Genomic DNA, 24,258 nt, shown 5'->3' with positions numbered 1-24,258 from the left:
ATGCATGCAATTATTAGGCTGCAATTGCATTTCAAAATTTGAGGCTTTAAATAGCTTTAAGGCAGTGCTTAGAGTTCAACTGTGCAGTGCTATTATTTCTATTCTTTTTCTGAGATTATTAACTTCTTTTGCCTTTTGTAGAGTAAGGACATAAAGGGTATGGGGAGCTTTTTATTTTTTAAAAAAGCAAACTTTATTAGAAATGTCTGTCGAGCAAATGGAAGATAAAACTTGAGTGGAGTTACTAAGAATTACGTCTATGCCTGCTCACATGGGAAATAGCTTTGTCTTGGTGTTTCTGGTCCTGAAACTCATCTGACACCTTTCCACTAGGGTGATGTGGCCCTTGACCTGAAAAACTTTCCCCACACATGTTCACAATAAAACCTTTCCTTTTAGTTTATGATATGTAAAGGGCCTGTACTATTTATACTAGTAGTTTTGTCTTGAGCTGATTTGTGAACTTCATGCTTACTGAGTTTTGTAGTTAAAAATAATAGTTTTTATTGTTTACTCTATGATAGATGAAAGCCTAATTTGATTAACATATGTTCCATGTTTTATGATTTGTCTGTTTACAATTTATATTGATAATTATATATATATATATATATATATATATATATGTATAGAATAACTTTATATTGACCACATTTGTGCATAATGCTAAACCATGGTTTTAGCACTGTACTGAATAAGCCCAAGCAAAGCACAAACTCTCATGCTCCCTCTTCCCTGGCCTTCCCACAAAGTTTCAAGTGTTTATTAAAATTCTGCTCATTTTTCTTCTCCTTAGCATTCTCAAATAGCATTCTGTTTGGGCCAGGTTTAAAACAAACTCTAGTTAATTTAGCAGCTTTATAACCCATCATTTAAGGGACCTTTCTAAGAGGTTTACCAGAGGGCCACAATGTATACATAAAGTTTTGTATAAATAAACAAACCGAGAATAAGTGGTTAGGAGCTAGTTAACTAAAAGGCAAATGCCAGGATTAAACCATTCTCAAAATAAAGGAGTGGTACCTCGGGATGCGAACGGGATCTGTTCCAGAGCCCCGTTCGCATCCTGAACAAAATGTAAGACCCGACTGTGCGTCTCGCGTTTTGCCACTTCCGCACATGCGCGTGACTTCATTTTGACCGTCTGCACATGCGACGAAACCCGGAAGTAACGCGCTCCGTTACTTCCGGGTCGCTGTGGAGCGCAACCCAAAAATACTTATCCTGAAGCGTATTTATCCTGAGGTATGACTGTATATCCCATCATAGATCTGTACTTGGATTGGTGTTAACTTGTGCAAAAATGAAAAATAAGTCATGCTAATTTTTTAAAAGCAGTTACAGATAGGTAGCCGTGTTGGTCTGCCATAGTCAAAACAAAATAAAAAAATTCCTTCCTGTAGCACCTTAAAGACCAACTAAGTTAGTTCTTGGTATGAGCTTTCGTGTGCATGCACACTTCTTCAGTGCATGCACACGAAAGCTCATACCAAGAACTAACTTAGTTGGTCTTTAAGGTGCTACTGGAAGGATTTTTTTTTTTTAAAAAGCAAATTGTCTTCAACCAAAGGTGAACTGTCTAGGAGCTTTACTAATGCCATCTTGGTAATCAAGATAACCCCACAATGAATTGGCAAGTCTTGTAGCAATGAGCTTGTATAGTCTTGTAGCAATGAGCTTGTATAGGTTTATAATCACTTGCTTTGATATAAGCTAATGGGCTTGGTTTCATGCTATCCTTATCTGTGAGCCCAGAAAGGGGAACTATCTGTAAGACTTGGGGATTTGCCGCCTATGCCACATCTGGGCAGGTGAAGCAATGAGAAGTGCTAGGTAAAGTGACTGTGTGGAACCCAGTTCAGCTACTGATTGATTGTGTGACTACAGTACATTATTTATTGTTTTCATTTAATAATAATAATAATAATAATAATAATAATAAAATAATAATAATAATAATAATAATAATAATAATTTATTATTTGTACCCCGCCCATCTGGCTGGGTTTCCCCAGCCACTCTGGGTGGCTTCCACAAAGGGCAAAAATACACTAAGATGTCACACATTAAAAACTATTCGTATATTGAATATAAATCCTCCGTCCAGTCACGCTTCCTCTGGGCAGTTCTGCTTGGAAGCTCTGACCTGGCAGGATAGCAGCAGAGTAAATGCAGCGGTCCTGAGTCCATGTGAGAAAGGGATAAATTAAGTCCAGAGGCAGATCGGTTCTTATCTCTAGAAGCGTTTATTTACAAGCCATAAATCAGTCTATTTCCATGAGAAACTTCAGCCATCTCCGTGCTTCCAAAGCACACATTCACAGCCTCTCCGTTGTGCTGTGTCCCTCAGTGAGAAGCGAAAGCAACTCTCACAGACAAAGCCTGTGACTTCCGGCCCGGCTCCTCCCAGATACAGGACACCACGGAGTTTTAACCCTGTCTGTTCCAAACTCCACTCCCCCTCTTGTCCTGCATCTGGGGACAATAGCCAACAATGCTTTCCCCATACACAGACCCTCACAGAACTCCTCGTGCTTCTGGAAGGTTAATAGTTTTGTGAAACCATCAGCGAGGTTCTTGGTTGAGGGACAGTATTTCGGAGCAACTAGCCCCTCACGAACGCTCTGACACACATTCTGAAAACGTATGTCCAAATGTTTGGTCCTCGCCTTGAATTGCCCCGTCTCAGCCAGTTTGAGGCACGGTTGATTGTCTTCATGCACCACAACGGGCAGACAATTCTCTCCACAGATTTCCTCGACCAAACACACATAGAACTCCAACTCTCTGCAAGCATCCGATAGCGCACTGAATTCAGCTTCAGTAGACGAAAGCGCTATGAGACTTTGCTTCCGGGACCTCCACCCTACTACTGAGTCCCCAAACTTCACCACTAGACCTGACACTGATTTGCGATCCTCAAGGTTACCCCAATCTGCGTCCACAAAGCAAGTCAGTTTGACTTCTCCTTGAGCTGGCAACCTAAGACAAAAGTCTTTGGTATCTTGCAGGTAACGCAGCACCCGCTTTATACCATTCCAGGCCTGCACACTAGGACTTGAGGCCTCTCTACTGAGCAGATTGACAGCAAACGCTATATCTGGTCTGCTCCACTGTGACAGATATAACAGACTACCCAGAGCTGACTGAAAGAGTTCAGTGTTTTCGAACACCACACATTCTACTTGCTGACACTCCTTCACAAATCCAGCTTCCATGGGTGATCTGGCACCTGCACACTCAGACATCCTGAACTTCTCAAGCAACTGTTCAATCTTACCTTTCTGGCAAAGCAAGAAGCTTCCATCACTTGCTTTTGTGATCTGCACGCCTAAATAGGACTTGACATCTCCAAGCTGCTTCAGCTTGAACCGCTTTCCAAGCTCTCTAGCAAACTTCTCCACCTGTTTACCTGTCCGTGCCATCACTAAGATATCATCAACAAACACCAGAGCCACTTGCTGTTTCAAGCCTGACTCTTTAATGTAAAGACAACTGTCTGCAAGAGATCTCTTAAAACCTAGCTCTTCTAAGGCTTCATGTAGGCACATATTCCAATTCCTGGCAGATTGACGTAATCCATAGATGGATTTGTGCAACCGCCACACGACGCCTGGCTCACTGACTTCAAACCCTGGAGGATGAAGCATGTACAACACCTCCTTGAGATCTGAGTTCAGATAGGCGACATCTACATCAAAATGGTTCACCTTCCAACCTCTCTGTGCTGCTATCGCCAAAAGCGTTCTCAGAGTCTCCGCTCTCGAGGTTGGCGAATATACCTCTGTGAAGTGGACACCCTTTCTCTGTGTGAATCCTCGGGCCACTAATCTCACTTTATACTGTGGTTCTCCTGCTTCTGTGGGTTTCAAGCGGTAAACCCATCTGCAGCTCACAGCTTTTTCGCCCATCGGCAACTTCGTGAGTGAGAACACACCTAGAGACTCCATTGAGTTCATCTCCTTCTGCATCGCCTCACGCCATCTGCTAGCTTCTTCCTGAGGCAACTTCTGAACATCCTCAAAGGATTCAGGCTCACATCTATAAACAACCTGGCGGTTTCTTCCGCCGTCACCGCATCTGAGCAAGCTATAAAGCGGCACATCTTGGTTAACAGGTCTACCACTACCATTACTATAATAATAATAATAATAATAATAATTTATTATTTATACCCCGCCCATCTGGCTGAGTTTCCCCAGCCACTCTGGGCGGCTCCCAATCAGTGTTAAAAACAGTACAGCATTACCGCAGTCTTTCCCTTGGATTTTGGTAAATCCGTCATAAAATCTATGGAAACTGCCTCCCATGGCCGTTCGGGTGTGGGTAATGGTTCCAGCAACCCCGCCTGTGCCGCCCTCTCCCCCTTTGCTTGCTGGCAGCGGTCGCACCCCCTTACATACTCTCGTACATCTTCCCTCACCTTGGGCCACCAGAACTGCCTGGTAACTAACCACATAGTTTTGTGTTGCCCAAAGTGCCCTGCGGTGGGGCTGTCGTGCAGTTGTTTGAGTACTCTACCCCTCAATTCCCCTTCCGGTATGTACAATGCTCCTTTGTAATACAACGCCCCGTTCCTTTCTTCAAACCCCCCTGTGTTCTCCCCGGCTCTCCTGAGCCCTCTGAGCTTATCTTGGGCGTATTCATCGTTCTCTGTCCCTTCTACCAGTTCTCTCTGCCCCACCAATGCTGCTCCACAAACCCAGTGGTCCTCTGGGATAATATGCCTTTCCTCGGGCGCTCCCTCCCCCTCCATATACTTTGGCTTTCGAGAGAGAGCGTCCACTCTGACGTTCTCTGGTCCCGGTACGTAGCGAATCTCAAAATGGAATTTGGAGAACTCCTGTGCCCATCTCACTTGTCTCTGGTTCAGTACTCGGACCATTCTCCAATATTCCAGATTTTTGTGGTCCGTGCACACCTGGACCTTGTGCTGCGCTCCAATCAGCAGGTGTCGCCACCGCCAAAACGCTTCATGAATGGCGAGCAGTTCCTGGTTGTACACTGTGTAGTTCCTTTCGGATTTATTCAACTTCCGCGAGAAGAAGGCACACGGTCTCCAGTCCGACGCATCTTTTCCCGGCTGGAGAAGCACCGCCCCTACCGCTCAATCAGATGCGTCCGTCTCTACCCTCATCGGCTTTTGTAGATCTACGTGCAAGAGCTGTTCCTCCGACGCGAACGCTTTCTTTAGCTGTTCAAACGCTCGCTGCGCCTCTTCCGTCCAGGCGAATTTCTTCTTACTACTGAGACAATCGGTGATGGGCGCCGTTAAGTGGGCAAAGTTTTTGATGAACTTCCGATAGAAGTTTCCAAACCCCAGGAATCTCTGCACGTCCTTCCTGGTTCTGGGTGTCTTCCATTCCAGTACTGCTTGGACTTTACTGGGATCCATGGCCAATCCCTTGTCTGACAAACGGTACCCCAGGAATTCCACCTCTCTGGTATGGAACTGGCACTTCTCCAGTTTTACCCACAGCTGGTTTGCTTGCAGCCTGTTTAGGACCTCCCGGACATCTCGGACATGCTGCTCCTCGTCCTCTGAGTAAACTAACACATCGTCTAAGAAGGCCACACAGTTCTTATAGAGCAGAGGTCCCAAGATGTGATGCATGAAGGATTGGAAGCATGCTGAGCCCGCCTGTAATCCGAAGGGCATAACGAGATACTCAAAGGCCCCCAAGGGGATGAACATGGTGGTCTTCCATTCATCCCCCTTCCTCATCCGTATCAGGTTATACGCCCCCCTCAGGTCCAGCTTGGTAAAAATCTTTCCCTTCCTCACCCTGGTCAGAATGTCGTCAATCCTGGGCATGGGAAAGGCCACTGGTTCTGACACTGAATTGACGGCCCGGAAGTCCACGACCAGCCTGGGTTTATTCGAGTCCTTTTTGTCCACAAAAAACAGTGGGCTGCCCCCCACCGCCCTTGACTCCCTGATGAACCCTCGTTTCAGGTTCTTGTCTATGAACTCCCTTAACTCCTGCATCTCCCTGTCCGACATAGCGTACAGTTTGCCCACTGGTAGCTGGGCTCCCAGGAGTAGGTTAATTTGACAGTCAAAGGGTCTATGTGGGGGCAGTCTGTCTGCTTCCTTCTCGCTGAAGACATCACTCAGGTCTGCGTATTGTGGGGGTATTTCTCCCTTTTCTCCCACCACCATCCCTGCCAGACTTGCCCTAGCCAACCCCTGAGTTTCTCTTCCCTTGCAGTGTTCTAGGCAATGAGCTGACCCAAAAGAGACTGTCCGCTGGTGCCATCCGCCTAGCGGGTCATGTAACGCCAGCCAGCTCATTCCTAATATGATGGGCGGCCCCGCCAGGGGGGCTACGTGAAATGCAATGACTTCCGTGTGCCTTGCCACCCTCATTGTCATGAGGACCGTTTGTTGGCTCACTTCCCCTCCCAGAAGTTCCCTCCCATCAATCGTGGTCACCTGCAAGGAATTCCTTAAGGGCAGCGTCAGTATCTGGTGCTCTGATGCAAACTCCTTACTCATGAAATTGCAGGAGCTGCCTGAGTCTAACAGGGCTTTTATCGTGAGTGGATGTCCATTGGGTAGCTCTAGCAGCACCTCTACGACTAGTGCCGCTCTTGGGGGTTCAGGCTTGGGCACGTTCACTGATCCTTGGCCTGGCTGCTGTGCCCTGTCGCTGGGAGCCAGGCGTTGGCTTTTACCTGCTCCTTAACCCCCTCCTCCTCACTCCCAACAGCCCCCACCATTCCTTGCCATCCCTTCCTTTGTGGGCACACTCTGGCAAAATGTCCTGGCTGCTGACAGAGGAAGCATTTTTTGGCGCTCTTCCCCTCCTTCTTCCGCCCTTCGTTGACGTTTGAAATTCCGTGTGCGCACGCAGTCCCAATCTCCATTGGTTCCACTGGCGGGGAAGGTTGCTCAGGCATCTCAGGAATGCGGAAATCACTCCAACGCTCTCCTCTCCCTTCCCGCTTCTCCAGAGCCCTTGCCTCTTGGCGCGCTCCAATCGCAAGCACCGATTTGGTCAGCTGATCCATGGACTCCGGACGGGGCGCGCGGGAAAGTTCATCTTTCACCGCCGGGGCTAGCCCTTCTTCAAACAGCATTTGAATCGGGTCCGAAGACAGGTCCCACCCCAATTTATGTATGAGCATGGTAAACTGTGTCCAATACTCTCGGACGGACTGATTCCCCTGTTTGCATGCCATTAACTGTCTGCGTACCACGCCCTGTTCAATCTGGCTGGAAAACATCAAGTCCATCGCGATAAAGAATTTCCTCAAGTCTTTTAGGGCATCATTATTCGATGCCATCAGGGGTCTCACCCATTCTCTAGCTCCCCCCTCGAGGTGCCCAATCACAAAAGCCACTCTCGATTCCTCATCTGCAAAGTCATCAAACTGCAGGTTCAGTGCGTACTGCATTTCTGTCTTAAAGGCTTGGTAGCTTCTTGGGTCACCCCCGAATTTCTGTACCAACCCCGGTACCTTCCTTGCAATGGGGGTGGGCTTCCCCTGTGCATCCTGAGCTCTCTCCTCGAGACGCGCCGTTAGCAGTGCCAGCTGGTGTTCCAACGCTCTGTTTCTCTCCTCCAGAGTTGGTCCCGCTCCAGCTCCTCCCGCTGCTCCGTCTCCAGTTGGGTTGCTCATGATGCCTCTCTTTCGCACACGCAGTGTCAAAGACTGACGGATTGCTGTTATGGGTTAAGGGGCTGCTTGTGCGTAAATGGTTGAGTTCTCAACTCATGCAATCAGTTTCTAAAGACTCCCAGACCGTGGAGCCATGGGTGCATGGCTACCTCAATCGCTGGCAGAATCCGTCAGTGGGCGCTTCCGGAATTTACGCCAACATAAGAGTTCCTTAACGGAAACTCTCCTTCTGGATTCTCTGCGTGACAGTTTCCTGCGCGGAGTAGGCGTCCCCAGCGAAGGTCCTGAGACTTCTCCGCTGTTCTCACTGGAAGTATCCTGGAGCCCTCCCTCTGACTGAGTTTCTGCAGGAACTCTCTCTCTCCCCCTGCTGGTTCCTTCCTCAGCATCCGAGGGTCTCCTAGCCTCCTTGAGCCCCTCCACCACCTGACTCTCCGATGGCAGTTCCCTGACATCCACTACGAGAAGAGTTGGTCAGAAGTGAAAAAGGATTTGGAAATTTGGTCAAATTTAAAGCTTTCCTTATTTGGACGAATTGCTGTCATCAAGATGAATGTATTGCCGAGAATGTTGTTTTTTGTTCCAATCATTGCAAATTATAGACAAGATGGACTGTTTCAAGAAGTGGCAAAGGGACATTTCTAAATTTGTCTGGCAGGGCAAAAAGCCCAGAATTAAATTTAAGGTACTTACGGATGTGAAAGATAGAGGGGGATTTGCCCTGCCGGACCTTAAGTTATATTATGAAGCAGCAGCTTTTTGCTGGCTGAAGGAATGGCTACTTCTGGAAAACACGGACATTCTAGATTTGGAAGGGTATGATAATGTATTTGGGTAATGTATTTGGGTATTATAATGTATTTGGGTATGATAATGTATTTGTGGTATGGCAAGGTTAAGGTACATAAGGCATTTAAAAACCATATTGTCAGAAAAGCATTATTTAATGTCTGGATTAAATATAAAGTTGTGTTGGAGAACAAAACCCCAAGGTGGTTATCGCCAATGGAGGCAAAGGCCATGAAAAGACTTAACATGGAGACCAACTGGCCAAGGTACTGGGAAATTTTGGAGCAGGAGGGTGATAAGCTGAAATTGCAGTTATGAAAAACTCAAAGACAAGGTGCGAGATTGGTTACATTATTTTCAAGTAAGAGAGGCCTATAATTTAGATAAAAAGTTTGGCTTCCAGGTGGAAAAATCAAAATTAGAAACCGAATTGTTAGAACCAAATGCTAAGATATTATCAAGAATGTATAACTTGCTGTTGAAATGGAATACTGTGGATGAGACAGTAAAATCTACTATGATTAAATGGGCACAAGTTGTTGGACATAACATTATGTTTGCTGACTGGGAACAGTTATGGACCACTGGAATTAAATTAACGGCATGTAATGCCTTAAGGGAGAATATTATGAAAATGATGTATAGGTAGTACATGACCCCAGTCAAGCTTACAAAAATTTACCATTTGCCCGATAACAAATGCTGGAAATGTAAAGAAACTGAAGGTACATTCTTTCACCTTTGGTGGACATGCCCAAGGATCAAGGCTTTCTGGGAGATGATATATAATGAAATGAAAAAGGTATTTAAATATACTTTCCTGAAGAAACCAGAGGCCTTTCTCCTGGGCATGGTCGGCCAATTGGTGCCAAAGAAGGATAGAACTTTCTTTTTGTATGCCACAGCAGCAGCAAGAATTCTTGTTGCAAAGCATTGGAAGACACAAGATCTACCCACCTTGGAAGAATGGCAGATGCAAGTAATGGATTACATGGAAATGGCAGAAATGACTGGCAGAATACGAGATCAAGGAGAAGAGCAGGTGGAAGAAGATTGGAAGAAGTTTAAAAACTGTTAGGGTGTGAAACCTAAGACGCTGGCAAGTTAGCAATGTCATGTCACTTTAAGTAGTGAAGCTCGTTATGTTGTTAAGTTGCTCAGTATATAAAGAGTGTTTGTTTTCTCTGCCTCTGGGGGCGTGAAGCAAAAATGTCTGAAAGCTCCGGAGGTGTTTCTGTTATCTTTCTGCAATAAACCTGTCTTTGGAAAGACAGGCTTCCCTGTGTCGTTATTTCTTTGCTGCTGAGTCTCTGAAGCTTGTACTGCACCAAGAATCTCTGCACTGGACTTAATCAATGCTCTGCAAAGAGAACTGTTGCTGGTTGCGCAGCGGAAGCATTTACTGGACCAGTACACAGACTCTCTTAGGTTATGGCTCTTTCTACGTTTCTACAGCTGTATGGTGTGCAGAGAAAGTGAAAGCAGCTTTCGGATGAGAGAAGACCGGCTTGGTCGTAAATCCAGCTCTTAAAGGAACTGAGAGGCTGCAGAAAGTTGAGAGAGCTGCGTAAGTGAAGATTTACAGCTTCATTAGCTGCAAAAGGCTAGCTTGACCTCCCGTCGTGTTTTTGTTTTGTTAATAAAAACAGAGGGCGGTGGTAGGTTGCTAGTGAAGAGACGGAGGGAAAAAAGTTTAAAAGGCTTCAGAGGAGGCTGGAGGCGTCTGAAAAGTGAGTAAAACAAATCCCAAGGGGAAAGAGAAGCAAGGGCACACAGAGGGAGTAGCAGCCGACCCCAAGAATGGCAGTGGGAAATTTCCAGGTTCCCTTTACAAAGTTGAACTCTGCTAATTACGTGCAGTGGTCTAAGAGGGCTCAACTCTGGTTGGAAGCCAAAGAAGTGTGGGCTGACTATGTCCAGAGGCGAAAGCCATTTGTGGCTGTTGCAGCAGATGCCACAGCAGAGCAACAGGCTGCTGCACATGCTCAGAACAGGGAACATGATAAAATGGACACTAAAGCTAGATGCATGTTGATGGTATCGATAGACGATTCCCAATTACCTCGTGGAAAATTTAAGGTCTGCATTTGAAATTTGGGAAGCTCTTAGGCGAATTCACCATAGAGCCACATAGAGCGTGGGGGAACTAGCAGGCAGAGCTGTAAGGAAGCCTCACAAGTGTCTGCTATGGCCAGCAAGTCATGTTTTCGATGTGGCAGCAGGTTTCATTTGATAGCAAAGTGTCCAGAAAAGCAACAGGAATTTCAACAGTCCAAGGTCAGTTTCCGGAGCTACAGGGGAAGACGAAGTGAGAACTACAAGAATCAACGATCCAGAGGGGGAGCAGGTGCTGATAAGGGACTATCTGCAATGGCAGCACAACAGAGTCCTAAAAGGAGCCAACAAACCTTGAAGTGGATTATTGACAGTGGAGCAAGTCACAGTTTAGTTCCAGCGACATCTAGTGGCAGCTTGATGAACTGCAAGACATTGCCAGTTGCAAAAACTGTGACTATAGCAGACAATAGTAAACGAGAAATGAACCTTAAAGGCACAATTTATGTTAATTGTTTGCAAACTAACCTTCCTGTTTTCGTTCTTCCAGGAATGAAGAATGGACTTTTGAGTGTGTCATGCCTGGTAAAAAGTGGTTTTAAGGTTGAGTTTGAAAATGATGTGTGCACCATTTCGAAACAGGGGAAGGAGCTAGTTAAAATTCCCTGCGAGGATGGGCTTTTTGTTTTGGATGAAGAGCAGTTAGCAGCAGGTAGATGTTCAACAGGTGAAGCGCAAGCTAAGTGTGTAAATAAGGCTCCTCATACAGGTTGTGCACATCTACTACACAGAAGGTTAGCTCATATATGCTTTAAGTATGTAAGCAAGATGCCAGATTTAGCTGAGGAGTGTAACATTAAACCCTGTCCAAATTTTCTGGATTGTTGTGCTTGTAAACATGCTAAGGTTAATACATGTAACTATCCTAGATCTGATAGAGTAAGCAAGATACCCTTTGAACTTGTGCACACAGACGTGTGTGGCCCTATGCCAGTCAAATCGCTTGGAGGTGCGAGATTTATGCAAATTTTGGTGGATGATTTTTCAAGGGCTAGTTGGGTTTTCTTTCTGAAAGAAAAATCACAAGCAGCTTTCATCCTGATGGATTGGATTGAAGAAGTCGAATGTAAATTTGACACCAGGGTGCGTAAAATACAATCAGATCGTGGTGGGGAATATGTGAACCACACGCTGGAGATGTGGTTAAAAAGGAAAGGTATAGTTCATAGACTTACCAATCCCTATTCACCACAGGAGAATGCAGTTGCCGAAAGAAAATTTCGAACATTACAGGAAGCCATTGCTGCTTTGCTGTTTGATTCTGGACTTCCACAGCGGTTTTGGGCTGAGGCTGCACTGTATGCGAATTATACTTTTAACAGAGTGTACAATAGCACAGTAGGCAACACTCCTTACTTCATGCTATTTGGGAAAAAACCAAAAATTGATCATCTAAGAGTTTTTGGATGTCGTGCTTATGTGCTGGTGCCTAGGGCACAACGTAGGAAAGGCGATCCTAGATCTAAAGAAATGTTTTTCTGTGGTTATCAAGCAAACACAAAAGGTTGGAGATTTGTGAATGTAGAAGGCAATCAAACAAAAATCACAATCAGCAGAAGTGCAGAATTTTGTGAACAGGATGGTTGGAATAAAATTCATGGAAATCCTGACATACTATTTGATGTGGTGAACAGTAACAATGAAACTCAGGCCCCAGGGCAGGTATTAGTTCCAGAACAGGCTGAGGAATTTGAGTCTGAGGACGAAGGTGAGAAATCGCCTAGTTCACCCAAGTCTGTAAAGTCAGAATCTTCTAGCTCTAAAAGTTCACCCGTACAGCAAGAGAGACGTGTAAAGTCAGAATCAGAAAGTTCTTCAACTACTAGTGATAAACAGGTGACGACTAGTGATTCTGGGTCAGAGGGGGAAACTGAAGGAACATCACAGGAACCGTTAAGGCGTTCCAAGCGTGCCAACAAAGGTATACCTCCTGAAAGGTACCAAGCTATTAGTGTTTGGGCTGGTTTGGCAAATTGCGAACCTGAAAGTTTTGAGGAGGTTGAGCAATTACCCCAGGAGGAGGCCAGTAGGTGGCGTGAGGCCATGCAAAAAGAGTTGAATTCTATGAAAGAACTGGGTGTGTTTTCCATCACCAAACTGCCAGAAGGTACCAAGGCAGTAAGTTGTAGGTGGGTGTACAGGATAAAGACAACAGCGATGGGGAAACCAGAGTACAAAGCAAGGCTTGTAGCTCGAGGTTTTACTCAAAGAAAGGGGTTACATTATTCCGAAGTCTATGCACCCACTTCAAGGAGTGAAACCCTTCGGGCACTATTAGCAGTTGCTGCTCAGAAAGGGTTCAAAGTGAATCAATTTGATGTCTCTACAGCTTATCTTCATTCAGACTTGGCTGAAGAGCTCTATATGGAGCTACCGTCAGGATTGAAAGTTGGTAAATCAAATCAGGTATGGAAACTACATAAATCTATTTATGGACTCAAGCAATCTGCTCATAATTGGAATGAGTGTTTGAATGACGTTTTGGTAGGCATTGGTTTTAGCAGGAGCAAGGCTGACAATTGCTTATATTTCAGAGGTTCAGGAGATGCTCAAGAATCTTTGCTTGTTTATGTAGATGACCTGATTTATACTTCAAAGACACAAGAACAAGTAAAAAAACTAGCCAAAGAGTTAAATAAACACTTCAAAGTTAAGAATCTTGATGATGTAAAGGTCTATCTTGGTGTTCAGATAGACAGGACCAAAAATGGCAGTTTTCTACTGAATCAAAAAGGCAAGATATTGCAAATGTTGAAAAAGTTTGGCATGACGGAGTGTGCAGGTGTTAGAACACCAATGGAAATGGGTTTTGTAAAAGACAATGAGTTCAAGGATAGTGCTGAATTCAAGCGTGCTGAAATCTTTCAGTCAGCACTGGGAAGCTTACTTCATCTTTCGCAATGGAGTAGACCAGACATTGCTTACGCTGTTAACTTACTCAGCAGAGAAGCTTCAAAACCTAGTGTAAATGCATGGAAAGGAATTCAAAGAGTGTTAAGATATTTACAATACACCAAAGATTTTTGCCTTGAATTATCTTCTGAAGGACAAGCACAGATTACTTCTTGGACAGATAGTGATTGGGGAAATTTAAAGGATAGAAAATCAGTGTCTGGCTGTGTAATAAAATTTGGTAACTCTCTGATTGGGTGGAGATCCAAGAAACAGAACCTGATTGCTTTGTCGTCAACAGAAGCTGAGTTCTGTGCCTTATCTGAGTTATGTAGAGATCTAGAATTTTACAAATGCTTGGCACAAGAGATGTATGAAAAGGCCATCACTCCAATCACTGTATGGGGTGATAATCAACCGTGTCTTAAGTTAGCACAAAATGGACAGTTTAAAGGTCGTACAAAACATTTGGATATCCGCTTTCAAAATGTTTGTCAAACGGTAAAAGCAGGAATTGTTAAATTAAATTACTGTCCCAGTCATGAAAATCAAGCTGATGGTTTTACAAAACCGCTTGGGTTTCAGCGGCATGAAAACTTTTGTGAAGAAATGGGTCTGAAGTAATTTTGGTTTTGTATTGCCAGCGAGAGGGGGTGTTAGGGTGTGAAACCTAAGACGCTGGCAAGTTAGCAATGTCATGTCACTTTAAGTAGTGAAGCTCGTTATGTTGTTAAGTTGCTCAGTGTATAAAGAGTGTTTGTTTTCTCTGCCTCTGGGGGCGTGAAGCAAAAATGTCTGAAAGCTCCGGAGGTGTTTCTGTTATCTTTCTGCAATAAACCTGTCTTTGGAAAGACAGGCTTCCCTGTGTCGTTATTTCTTTGCTGCTGAGTCTCTGAAGCTTGTACTGCACCAAGAATCTCTGCACTGGACTTAATCAATGCTCTGCAAAGAGAACTGTTGCTGGTTGCGCAGCGGAAGCGTTTACTGGACCAGTACACAGGCAGAAATGACTGGCAGAATACGAGATCAAGAAGAGCAGGTGGAAGAAGATTGGAAGAAGTTTAAAAACTACTTACAAAAACATTGTAAAATCTTTGAATGTTGAGGACACTGAAATGAAACGAAGAGGTTCAAGTGAATAAGATAAATAAGAATATGAAAGAAGGGATAGATACTGGATGAAAATTTGAATAATATAATATTTGAAGGAACTTTTAAAGGATAAAACTAATATAAATGAATTTGCTAAATTAAATTTGAAGAGGAATACAAGAAAGGAGGGGACAGCGCTGGCCCCTGGCCTCTTAAGTGAGATGGGCGCACAACCCCAGAGTCTGTCAAGACTGGCCCGTACGGGCAGGGGTACCTTTACCTTTACCTTTTACAAGAAAGGAGGGCGGGTGGAAGTCAAGAAAATAAGGTTATGAAGGATATGAACTTGAAAAGAGTGTTCTCTTTTTTCTTTTTTCTATGTTTAAGTGTTTGTATTTTTGTGGTTTTGTATTTTCTTGTGTTTTTCCCATTTATTGCTTTATAATTTATTTATTCTGGAAATTTAATAAAATATCATTTTAAAAAAAATAGAACACTTTGGTTTTGGAACAGACTTTCAGAACGGATTAAGTTTGAGAACGAAGGTACCACTGTAGTGCCAAATCCCCATTCTCTCCTTCCCTCATTCCTCATGTCTTGCTTCCCAATCGCAGTGCTACAAATACTGTTCATCCATCTACAATTTTATTTATCCTCTTGAGCTGGTATGCAATAGAACCATGGGGCACTTCCTGGTGAGCCAGCTCTGGTCCAAGGACTAACAACTGTTCAACCTGAGCACATAGGCTGAGCTGAGGCTTAAAAAAACCCAAAACAAAACAAAAAAAAATTAAAACCACCATGGCCGAAATTGCATTGTCTAATTACAACAGTGTATTTTAGTGTATTTTTGAGAGCTGGACCATCAAGAAGGCTGATCACCGAAGAATTGATGCTTTTGAATTATGGTGCTGGAGGAGACTCTTGAGAGTCCCATGGACTGCAAGAAGATCAAACGTATCCATTCTGAAGGAAATCAGCCCTGAGAGCTCACTGGAAGGACAGATCCTGAAGCTGAGGCTCCAATACTTTGGCCACCTCATGAGAAGAGAAGACTCCCTGGAAAAGACCCTGATGTTGGGAAAGACTGAGGGCACAAGGAGAAGGGGACGACAGAGAACGAGATGATTGGACAGTGTTCTCGAAGCTACCAGCATGGGTTTGACCAAACTGCGGGAGGTAGTGGAAGACAGGAGTGCCTGGCGTGCTCTGGTCCATGGGGTCACAAAGAGTCGGACATGACTAAACGACTAAACAACAAATTTTATATTTATATTAGTTTCCTGTGTAACTAATAAGAGCCTGGGTTAAACCACAGAGCCTAGGTCTTGCTGATCAGAAGGTCGGCGGTTCGAATCCCCACGACGGGGTGAGCTCCCGTTGCTCGGTCCCTGCTCCTGCCAACCTAGCACTTCGAAAGTACATCAAAGTGCAAGTAGATAGATAGGTACCGCTCCGGCGGGAAGGTAAATGACGTTTCCGTGCGCTGCTCTGGTTCGCCAGAAGCGGCTTAGTCATGCTGGCCACATGACCCGGAAGCTGCACACCAGCTCCCTTGGCCAGTAAAGCGAGATGAGCGCCGCAACCCCAGAGTCGTCCGCGACTGGACTTAATGGTCAGGGGTCCCTTTACTTTTAATAAGAAACTAAAGCTAGTTTTTCACAGGAAACTGCCATCCCTGAATAGGTGAAATTCCAAAGTGTGAAGGTGGATGGGAAACAAAATGGCTACCCAGGACAGTGACTACCTAGAAAAAATTTTGGGGAGTTGTGGTGGATGGCATAAAGAAAATATCAACCCAATGGTTGGATGGGGAGTAAATTCAGTTTTAGGAATTATGAAGAAACTGAGAATACTACCACAAATATAATGGCATTATACACTGTAATGGTAGTAAGGGGTTACTTGTGCGTAAGCTGCCTTTAATTTGAGTTAGATTGCCTGGTTCACCATTCCTTGGCTGACAGCCCACACTCCGTGGCCGGTCAGTCGTTTGCAGAATCCGTCAGTGGGCGTTTCTTGAACCTTTTCCAGCATAAGAGCTGTTTGACGCCAAGTCTCCTCCTACTTTCCCTGCGTGGAACTCGTCTGCGCAAGTAAGGGGAAGGCAGAGGCGTGTCAGCGCTCTCCCCACTAGTCTCTGGTGAAGGGTCTCGGAGCCCTGTCTCCAAATCCTCCATCTCATCCTCTTCTCTACTGGTGTTACGCTGAATTCCTTCCCCCCTGCTGGTCCCCTCTCCTGCATCCCTTTGGAGCCCTGCCTCCACCTCTAGCTCTGATGTCAGTTCCCTGACATATACATTTGTCTTGAGGACACATTCTGTACATCTACAATTGCTGCATTTCGCAAGGAGTACCTTAGGTCAATGACAGTGACCATTTTAGGCATGTCCAATTGTTGTGCGATCGCCAACAAGTGGGTCCTTTTGAATCCAGAAGAGGGCATAATGGAGGCAGGGTGGAATGGGAGTGGAGGCTCTTATACGCACTCTGTTAATGCGCACAGGGGCTGGGAACTGAACCCGCACGTCAAACAGTTGTGGCCTGTACAAGATATCTATGTTGTTTTTCACTCGATTCAGAATTGGCCTCCACAGTCACTTACGGACTCATTGTTAAAACTGTGTTTATGAAACACGATCTTACTCGGCTACAAGTGATCGCCAAAGAAGTATCAAAGCAGTGTACAACATAATTAAATGCCATTAAAAACACTCATAAATATGTACAACAGAATGTTGTATGTATGCAAGCTATGCTTGTGTGAATAAAAAAAAGGCACTAAATACCAGTGGAAACACACCAGTAAAGATGCTTGTTGGATCTTGGAGGGGAAGCTATTCAGTCAAGCAGGAGCTATACATCCTTCTTGTGACTGACAGCAGATGGGTCAGGAAAGGCTATAGAACCACCAGCATGAGATCATCAAAGGATATTAGTGGAAGGGCTGGTTCATATGGGGAGGCTGAGATTCCTGCATTGCAGGAGGCTGGACTAGATGATCCTTTGGCGCCCTTCCAACTCAGATTTGTAAAGGTGCAATCTCAAATAACCAGGTTCCAGATTGCTTAGCGCTACACGGATGAGCTACATGGGCAGTAACAAAACCTTGAACTTGGTTACGTAGCAGATTGGAAACCACTGTCTCTTCTTCAAGACAGGTATTATATGCTTGCCGTATGGGTCACCAATTAGCAGCCTAGCCACAGCATTTTGTACTAGCTGAAGCTTCCCACTCAGGTCAAAGGGATCAATTCCCAAATCTGAGAACCAAGAGGGCCTCAAAATTCAGTATCAGTTTATTGTCCCTCATCCATTCTACCATTCAGCTCCTAGTTCGGGATCTGCTCAGCCCCACCTGATTCAGATGTCACAGAGAACTGTATACTGATGACACCATGTTTCAGATCTCCTGCTATCCACTCTAACAGCTTCGTAAAGATGCTTAAAAGCATAGGGGACAAGATGGTTCCCTGCAGCACCCCATAGTACAAGTGCAGGGGGTTGAACAAGATGACCCTGGTGGTCCCTTCCAACTCTACAGTTCTATGATTCTGTAGTCACACAATGCTATTCCCTAGAGCTGGAATTGTTTCTCTTTGTTTCTCAATGTATTTCATATCAATTAAAAATTTGGTGTGACATGAGCACATTTTTATTCTCAGAGCATGGCCCAAAGAACAAAACTTTGAAAACCACTGTGTTAAAAGCTGCTGAGATATCAAGCAGAAACAACGGTGTGATACCATTCATCAAGAGCAACCAAGTCCAATCCCATACCCAGACTGGGAAGGATTTACAGTCGTACCTTGATTCTCGAATGCCTTGTGACTCAAACGTTTTGGCTCCCGAACACCACAAACACAAAAGTGAGTGTTACGGTTTGCTAACGTTTTTTGGAAGCTGGACGTCCTGTAACCAATCGGAAGCCATGCCTTGGTTTCCAAATGTTTTCGGAAGTCAAACGGACTTCTGGAACAGATTTCATTCAAGAACCAAGGTACGAGTGTATTTATGAACAGGATTTATATGCTGCTTAATCATCAGAACCTCTAAGGAGTTTACATAAGATGCCTTTGATCTTATGTCATGTAAGAGCTGTCACCTCTTAAGTACCCATCCTAAGAAGTTAGTAGTTGTCAAAAACCTACAGGGTCCAAGTCGCATTTCTTTAGGAGTGGATGCACTCCCACCTCTTTCTCCATACCTTAAAAGAGCATTGGCCATATCGTGAACACACCTTGTCAGCTCCCTTCAGCTAGTTTGAAATTGGCAAGATGGGCAAGGGTCAAGGGGGCATGTTGTCATTTGGGCAAGTCATTTCCAAGTACCTTGTACACATCACCAAGCTGGAATTGGACAAGCTGACATGTTTATCACATTATTTGGACCTGTCACAACCGTGGTGTTCAAGTTCCTATGAAGGCAACCAATGTTATCAAAGTGCCCAGCAAATGCATCATAATGGGCATTCAAGGGTTCAATCATCCCATTTGTAGAGATATAGAACAATCCTCCCACCAGTTGGAAAAACTTGCCTAGAATTTTAGCATGCAATTGAGGTAGCAAAGGAAGCTTTCTTTGCCACCCAAATAACCATGCAAAAATCACAATTATGTGCCCTAGTGTGTCTGGTTGTCCTCACTGTGTGCCTGGTGCCACCTACACTCCAGCTGCTGTCCAATTCATTTCAATAGCCTGACCTTCCAGGAATAAGCTCACCATCTCATCTACTGATTGTAAGAACTAGGTTTTTGAGATTTAAAATAGCCAAGAACTTAAGCCTACTAGAAATGAACTCTGCTAGTACCACATGAAAACTATTACAAGTTCTTGCCTTCAACACGTATGGTGTTATGATACTCACAAAATAAGGTGCTCACCACTAGGTAAAAGGTAAAGGGACCCCTGACCATTAGGTCCAGTCGTGGCTGACTCTGGGGTTGCAGCGCTCATCTCGCTCTATTGGCCGAGGGAGCCGGCGTGCAGCTTCCGGGTCATGTGGTCAGCATGACTAAGCCGTTTCTGGCGAACCAGAGCAGCGCACAGAAACACCGTTTACCTTCCCGCCGGAGCGGTACCTATTTATCTACTTGCACTTTGATGTGCTTTTGAACTGCTAGGTTGGCAGGAGCAGGGACCACTAATCAAAGCAAAATAGCCTAGATGCTGTTCAGTCTGGCTTCATTGAACAAAGAGTGCCTTGGTAACCCTGCTAACGCCAATGGTAGGAAATGGATAGAAGCGTTCTCGTTCGTTCTCAAGGACTATGGGGGAAATGGTATTGCACACTGTATATTGTCTCCTAATCCTTGTGTATTCAATTCCCAACATAATGACAAGTGCACAAATCCAGGACAGATGAAATGATAGAGAAGGTGCGTTGGACCCTCTTTCTAATAAATAATAATAATAATTTATTTATACCCCACCCATCTGGCTAGGTTTCCCTGGCCACTCTGGGCGGCTTCCAGCAGAATATTAAAATAAAATGATTCATCAAATATAAAAAGCTTCCCTAAACAGGGCTGCCTTCAGGTGTCTTCTAAAATCAGATTATTGTTGTTTGTTTCTTTGACATCTGATGGGAGGGCACTCCACAGGGCGGGTGCCACTACCGAGAAGGCCCTCTGTCTGGTTCCCTGTAACTTCGCTTCTCGCAGTGAGGGAACCGCCAGAAGGCCCTTGGAGCTGGACCTCAGTGTCCGAGCAGAATGATGGGGGTGAACACGCTCCTTCAGATATACTGGACCGAGGCCATTTAGGGCTTTAAGGGTCAGCACCAACACTTTGAATTGTGCTCGGAAACGTACTGGGAGCCAATGTAGGTCTTTCAGGACCATACAGAATAGACAGTATATTAGAACATAGCTCCAATCCACATTGACCGTATTTAGGCTCTCCAGAGCCCTTGTAAGGTGGAATGGGGGCCCCTTCCCCACAATATCACTTGGCTTAGAAGAAAAGATTCCCTTTGGGCCACACTACACCTATGTTATCAAAGAAAAAACACTACCACTGATCTGCTATAATTTAAAAAAATAGTACAGTGTGTCTGTACCCTTGCAATTGCTTCTCTTTTATAGGGAGCAGCAATTGGAGAACCAGCAACCAAATTGAGCTCCATGCCAACTGGATCCACAGTTAACAACCCAAAGGCAGGTTGGAGGGGAAGCACTGACATTTAGGGCAATAGGTCCTATTGTTGTTGTTACTATTCCATCTCTTCCTCAAAGTGACCATCTTGTAAACTAGCTGCTACTTAGAATCACAAAACTAACAATACAATGCTCTGCATGGTTACTAAAAGTAGAAGACCCCCATTAAATTATCTGATATGTATGCATACAATGGCAGCCTAAGCAAGAAAACCATTATCTTTTTCATTATATATTGTGTCTCTATAAACAAATCCAGGTACATTTGGATACTCCAACCTGCAGCTGGGTGGAGGCCTACAGGGCTAAACAAAGGAGTTCCCATTAAATGTCAGTGATGATAACATGCAAGGCTCCTATCAATCCTGCATATTGGAAATAGAGCGTTTAACAGGGAGACAGAATGGGTTGTTCTTCACTTTCACCTTTGTAGGTGATGATGGACAACCACTGGAGCCGGGGGGGGGGTGCTATTTGGAGGCAGCAATAGCACCGGTCTTCAAAATACAGTTACTGCATCTGGGTTATTTGGGCACTAACTGACCCGTAGCCCAGCTAGGAGTGAACACGGCTATTCGGGGGGGGGGGGGGGAGGCGCCTGTCAAAACCAACACATGGGAAAGGACATGGATGCATCTGCCCAAAGTTCCAGGGAGGATGGGGCCGAGCTCGAGGGGAGATCCGCGGAGGTGCAGACTGGCTGTCAGGATCCCCGCGCCCGGAGGCGGCGTCCCCGGCGACAGCGAAGGACAAAGAGGCCAGAGGGACCCGGCCGAGCCCTCGCTCCGTCTCCGACAGGCTGCCCGGGGCCACGGGGGGGGGGCGCAGAAGCACAAAGGGCTCCCGGCCGCCCCGCTGCCCGCCCTCCGCCTCAGGGAGCCTCGGCGCCGGGGGGTCCCGCCAAAGGGCGCCGCGCCGCCCCGGCAGGCAGGCAGGCAGGCGGCCGGAGAAGCGGGATCCCGGCGGGGCGCCGTCCCCGCACGAGGCAGGCTGCGGCCTACGCAGAGCGGCTTCTCCCGGCCCGGCCGCCCGGCACCCACCTCCACGTCTCGGCCCTTGTTCTTGAAGCTCTTGAAGCGGTGGTTCTCCAGGCCGGCGGCGGCGGCGGCGGCGGCGGCGGCGGCGTTGTCAGCCATGACGGCGGCAGAGGCTCCGGGATGAGGCGGAGACGGCGCGCGCACGCGCGAGCGAGCGAAAGCGGGCAGGGGCGGGGCGACGGGGCGACGCCCAGTGACGAGAGAGGGGCGGGGCTTCCGGGGCGCCTGCGCAGCCGCGGAATTGCGTCGAGGCCTCGCTTCCGGGGAGAAGGAGGCTGAGGGCCGGGAGGCGGCTGCCGGGCCCTGGGCGCGCTGCTGCTGCTGCTGCTGCTGCGAGGGAGTCCCGGCGCGGCGCTGCTTTGGCGGCGGGGAAGCGAGGCGGCGGCCCAAGTCCTTTCCGCGGGATCAGCGCCGCTCGGTTCCTGGCCCGGCCAGGCGCCGCCTTCCCTGCCGGGCCCCTCCGCCACCACGAAAGGGCTCCAGCCCCTCGCCCTCCAGGCGCGCTGCTGGCCCTTCCTTACCCACAATATGGTCCGGAAACCTGAAATCTGAACCCAGGGAATGGTTGACCTAGGCATGCATGTTTTTGAATGTTCTTTTTAAACCAACAACCTTGAAATAAAAGGTTTTTCTATATGCCAGATTCGCAGAAAAAGTGTGCGCGTCGCTATCCGTGTATCACTCCAAGCCAGGCGAGCTGTTTTAGGAAATCGCATCCTTCCCGTCAGACTAAAGGAAATAACAGAGCAGTAGAGGGTGTGGTAATAGACCTCCCCCAGGGAAACATGCACGGCTGCTGCTGCTGCCAAAATTAGAGAATCCAAGCAGCTTCAAATCCACGTTGAATTGCATCGTGCACAAGCCCTGGGAAGGCAAGGGACTTACAGATTCTGCCCAGTCTTTATACTGTGTGATAGAGCAGAGGTTTTCAACCTTGGGTCCACAGCTCCCTTGACTAACTGCCTTCTTTCTGCAGGACCCCCATGGAGCTCAGAAGTCCAGTTAAGTCACCCCTTGCCTGCAGAACTGGCAGCCCCTCAACCCTTTTCAAACACCCTTGTGGAGTGTTCCCTCAGGCTTCTCCCCCTCTCCTTGGGGGTCCTCTGGGCAGCCACCCCTGGTCTCTGAAGTGCCCCCCTGCCCCAAAGAGAGGCATCATTTGCCTGCAGAGCTTGTAGGCAGAGCTGCTGCAATAAATAGCTGTGCAAGCTGCTGAGAGGCAGAGAAGCAAGAGGGCATCAAAGGAGGGAGGGAGGGAAGGAATGAAGGAAAGAGGGACAGAGTAGTGTTGCCTGCAGCACTCCTGACCATCATTCAAGGCACCCCAGGGTGCCATGGCACACTGGTTGAAAGCCATTGCCTTAGGACGCCCCATCATCTCAGGTATCTGCACTATCACAGTGGGCATTTCTGGATATATGAACTCTGTTCTGAAACCATATGCCATCAGTGCTCCTAGCTAAATATGTGACACCACAGACTTTCTGAGGAAAATATAATCTTTGAACAAGCTACCTAACAATACTATACTAGCCACTATGTATGTGGAATCCCTGTACACCAACATCCCACAGAACGATGGATTACAAGCTATAAGGAACACCATCTCTGATCAAATCACAGTGGACTTTGCTACCAAACTCTGCCATTTTGTTCTCACCCACAACCACTTCAAATTTGGAGATGATCTGTTCCTCCAGATCAGCAGCACAGCAATGGGCACCCACATGGCCCCACAGTATGCCAACATCTTCATGGCAGATTTGGAACAACGCTGCCTAAACTACCCACTCAAACCTCTCTTGTACCTGCAATACGTTGACAATATTTTTATTATCTGGAAACATGGTCAGCAGACCCTGGACACCTTCCACCAGACATTCGATGACTTTCACCCCACCACCAACCTAACAATGAACCAATCTATGCAAGAAATACATTTTCTGGACACTACTATAAAAATACAGAATGGACTTATAGACACCACCTTATACCGAAAACCAACTGACCGACAAACATATCTGCATGCTTCCAGCTACCATACCAAACATACCAAACAAACAATTGTATATAGCCAGGCTCTATGTTACAGCCGCATCTGTTCCAACTCTACAGACAGGGATTCTCACCTAAGGGATCTACAACAAACCTTTTTGGAACGAAACTATCCTCCTGATGAAGTTAAACAACAAACTTGCTGCAAGACAAATTCAAAACAAAACAGAACACCACTGGTAACCACATACAGCTCCAAAGTTAAAACCGCTCATTGCATCATCAGAGATTTACAACCTCTCCTAAACAATGACAGTTCTCTTTCTCAAGCTCTGGGAGGAAGACCTTTCATTGCCTACAGACAGCCACCCAATCTTAAACAACTCCTCACCCACGATAATACAACAACCAGACTTAACATGGACACTGGTACCAGAGCCTGTAATAAACCCAGATGCCAACTTTGCTGCCACATACACCCAGACAACACCATTACTGGCCCCAACAACATCAAACATACCATCTCAGGCGTATTTAAATGCTCATCTTAAAAC

The 24,258-nt window shown here is 46.1% G+C and overlaps 1 protein-coding gene across 1 annotated transcript in view; it reads right to left on the bottom strand.

The window, feature by feature from the left end:
* The window catches only part of KPNA3 (karyopherin subunit alpha 3), a 47,138-nt gene extending 25,277 nt beyond the window's left edge, over positions 1 to 21,861 (bottom strand). Inside the window, exon 1 of the mRNA XM_079971042.1 lies at positions 21,713 to 21,861. Within this exon, the coding sequence (XP_079827168.1) occupies positions 21,713 to 21,808 (96 nt within the window). The 5' untranslated portion in view covers positions 21,809 to 21,861. The remainder of the gene's footprint in view (positions 1 to 21,712) is intronic.
* Between the last annotated feature and the right edge of the window lie 2,397 nt (positions 21,862 to 24,258).

This window comes from Podarcis cretensis, assembly GCF_951804945.1.
Source record: "Podarcis cretensis genome assembly, chromosome: 3".
NCBI classification, from domain to species: domain Eukaryota; kingdom Metazoa; phylum Chordata; class Lepidosauria; order Squamata; family Lacertidae; genus Podarcis; species Podarcis cretensis.
This window is presented reverse-complemented; position numbering and strand designations above follow the sequence as displayed.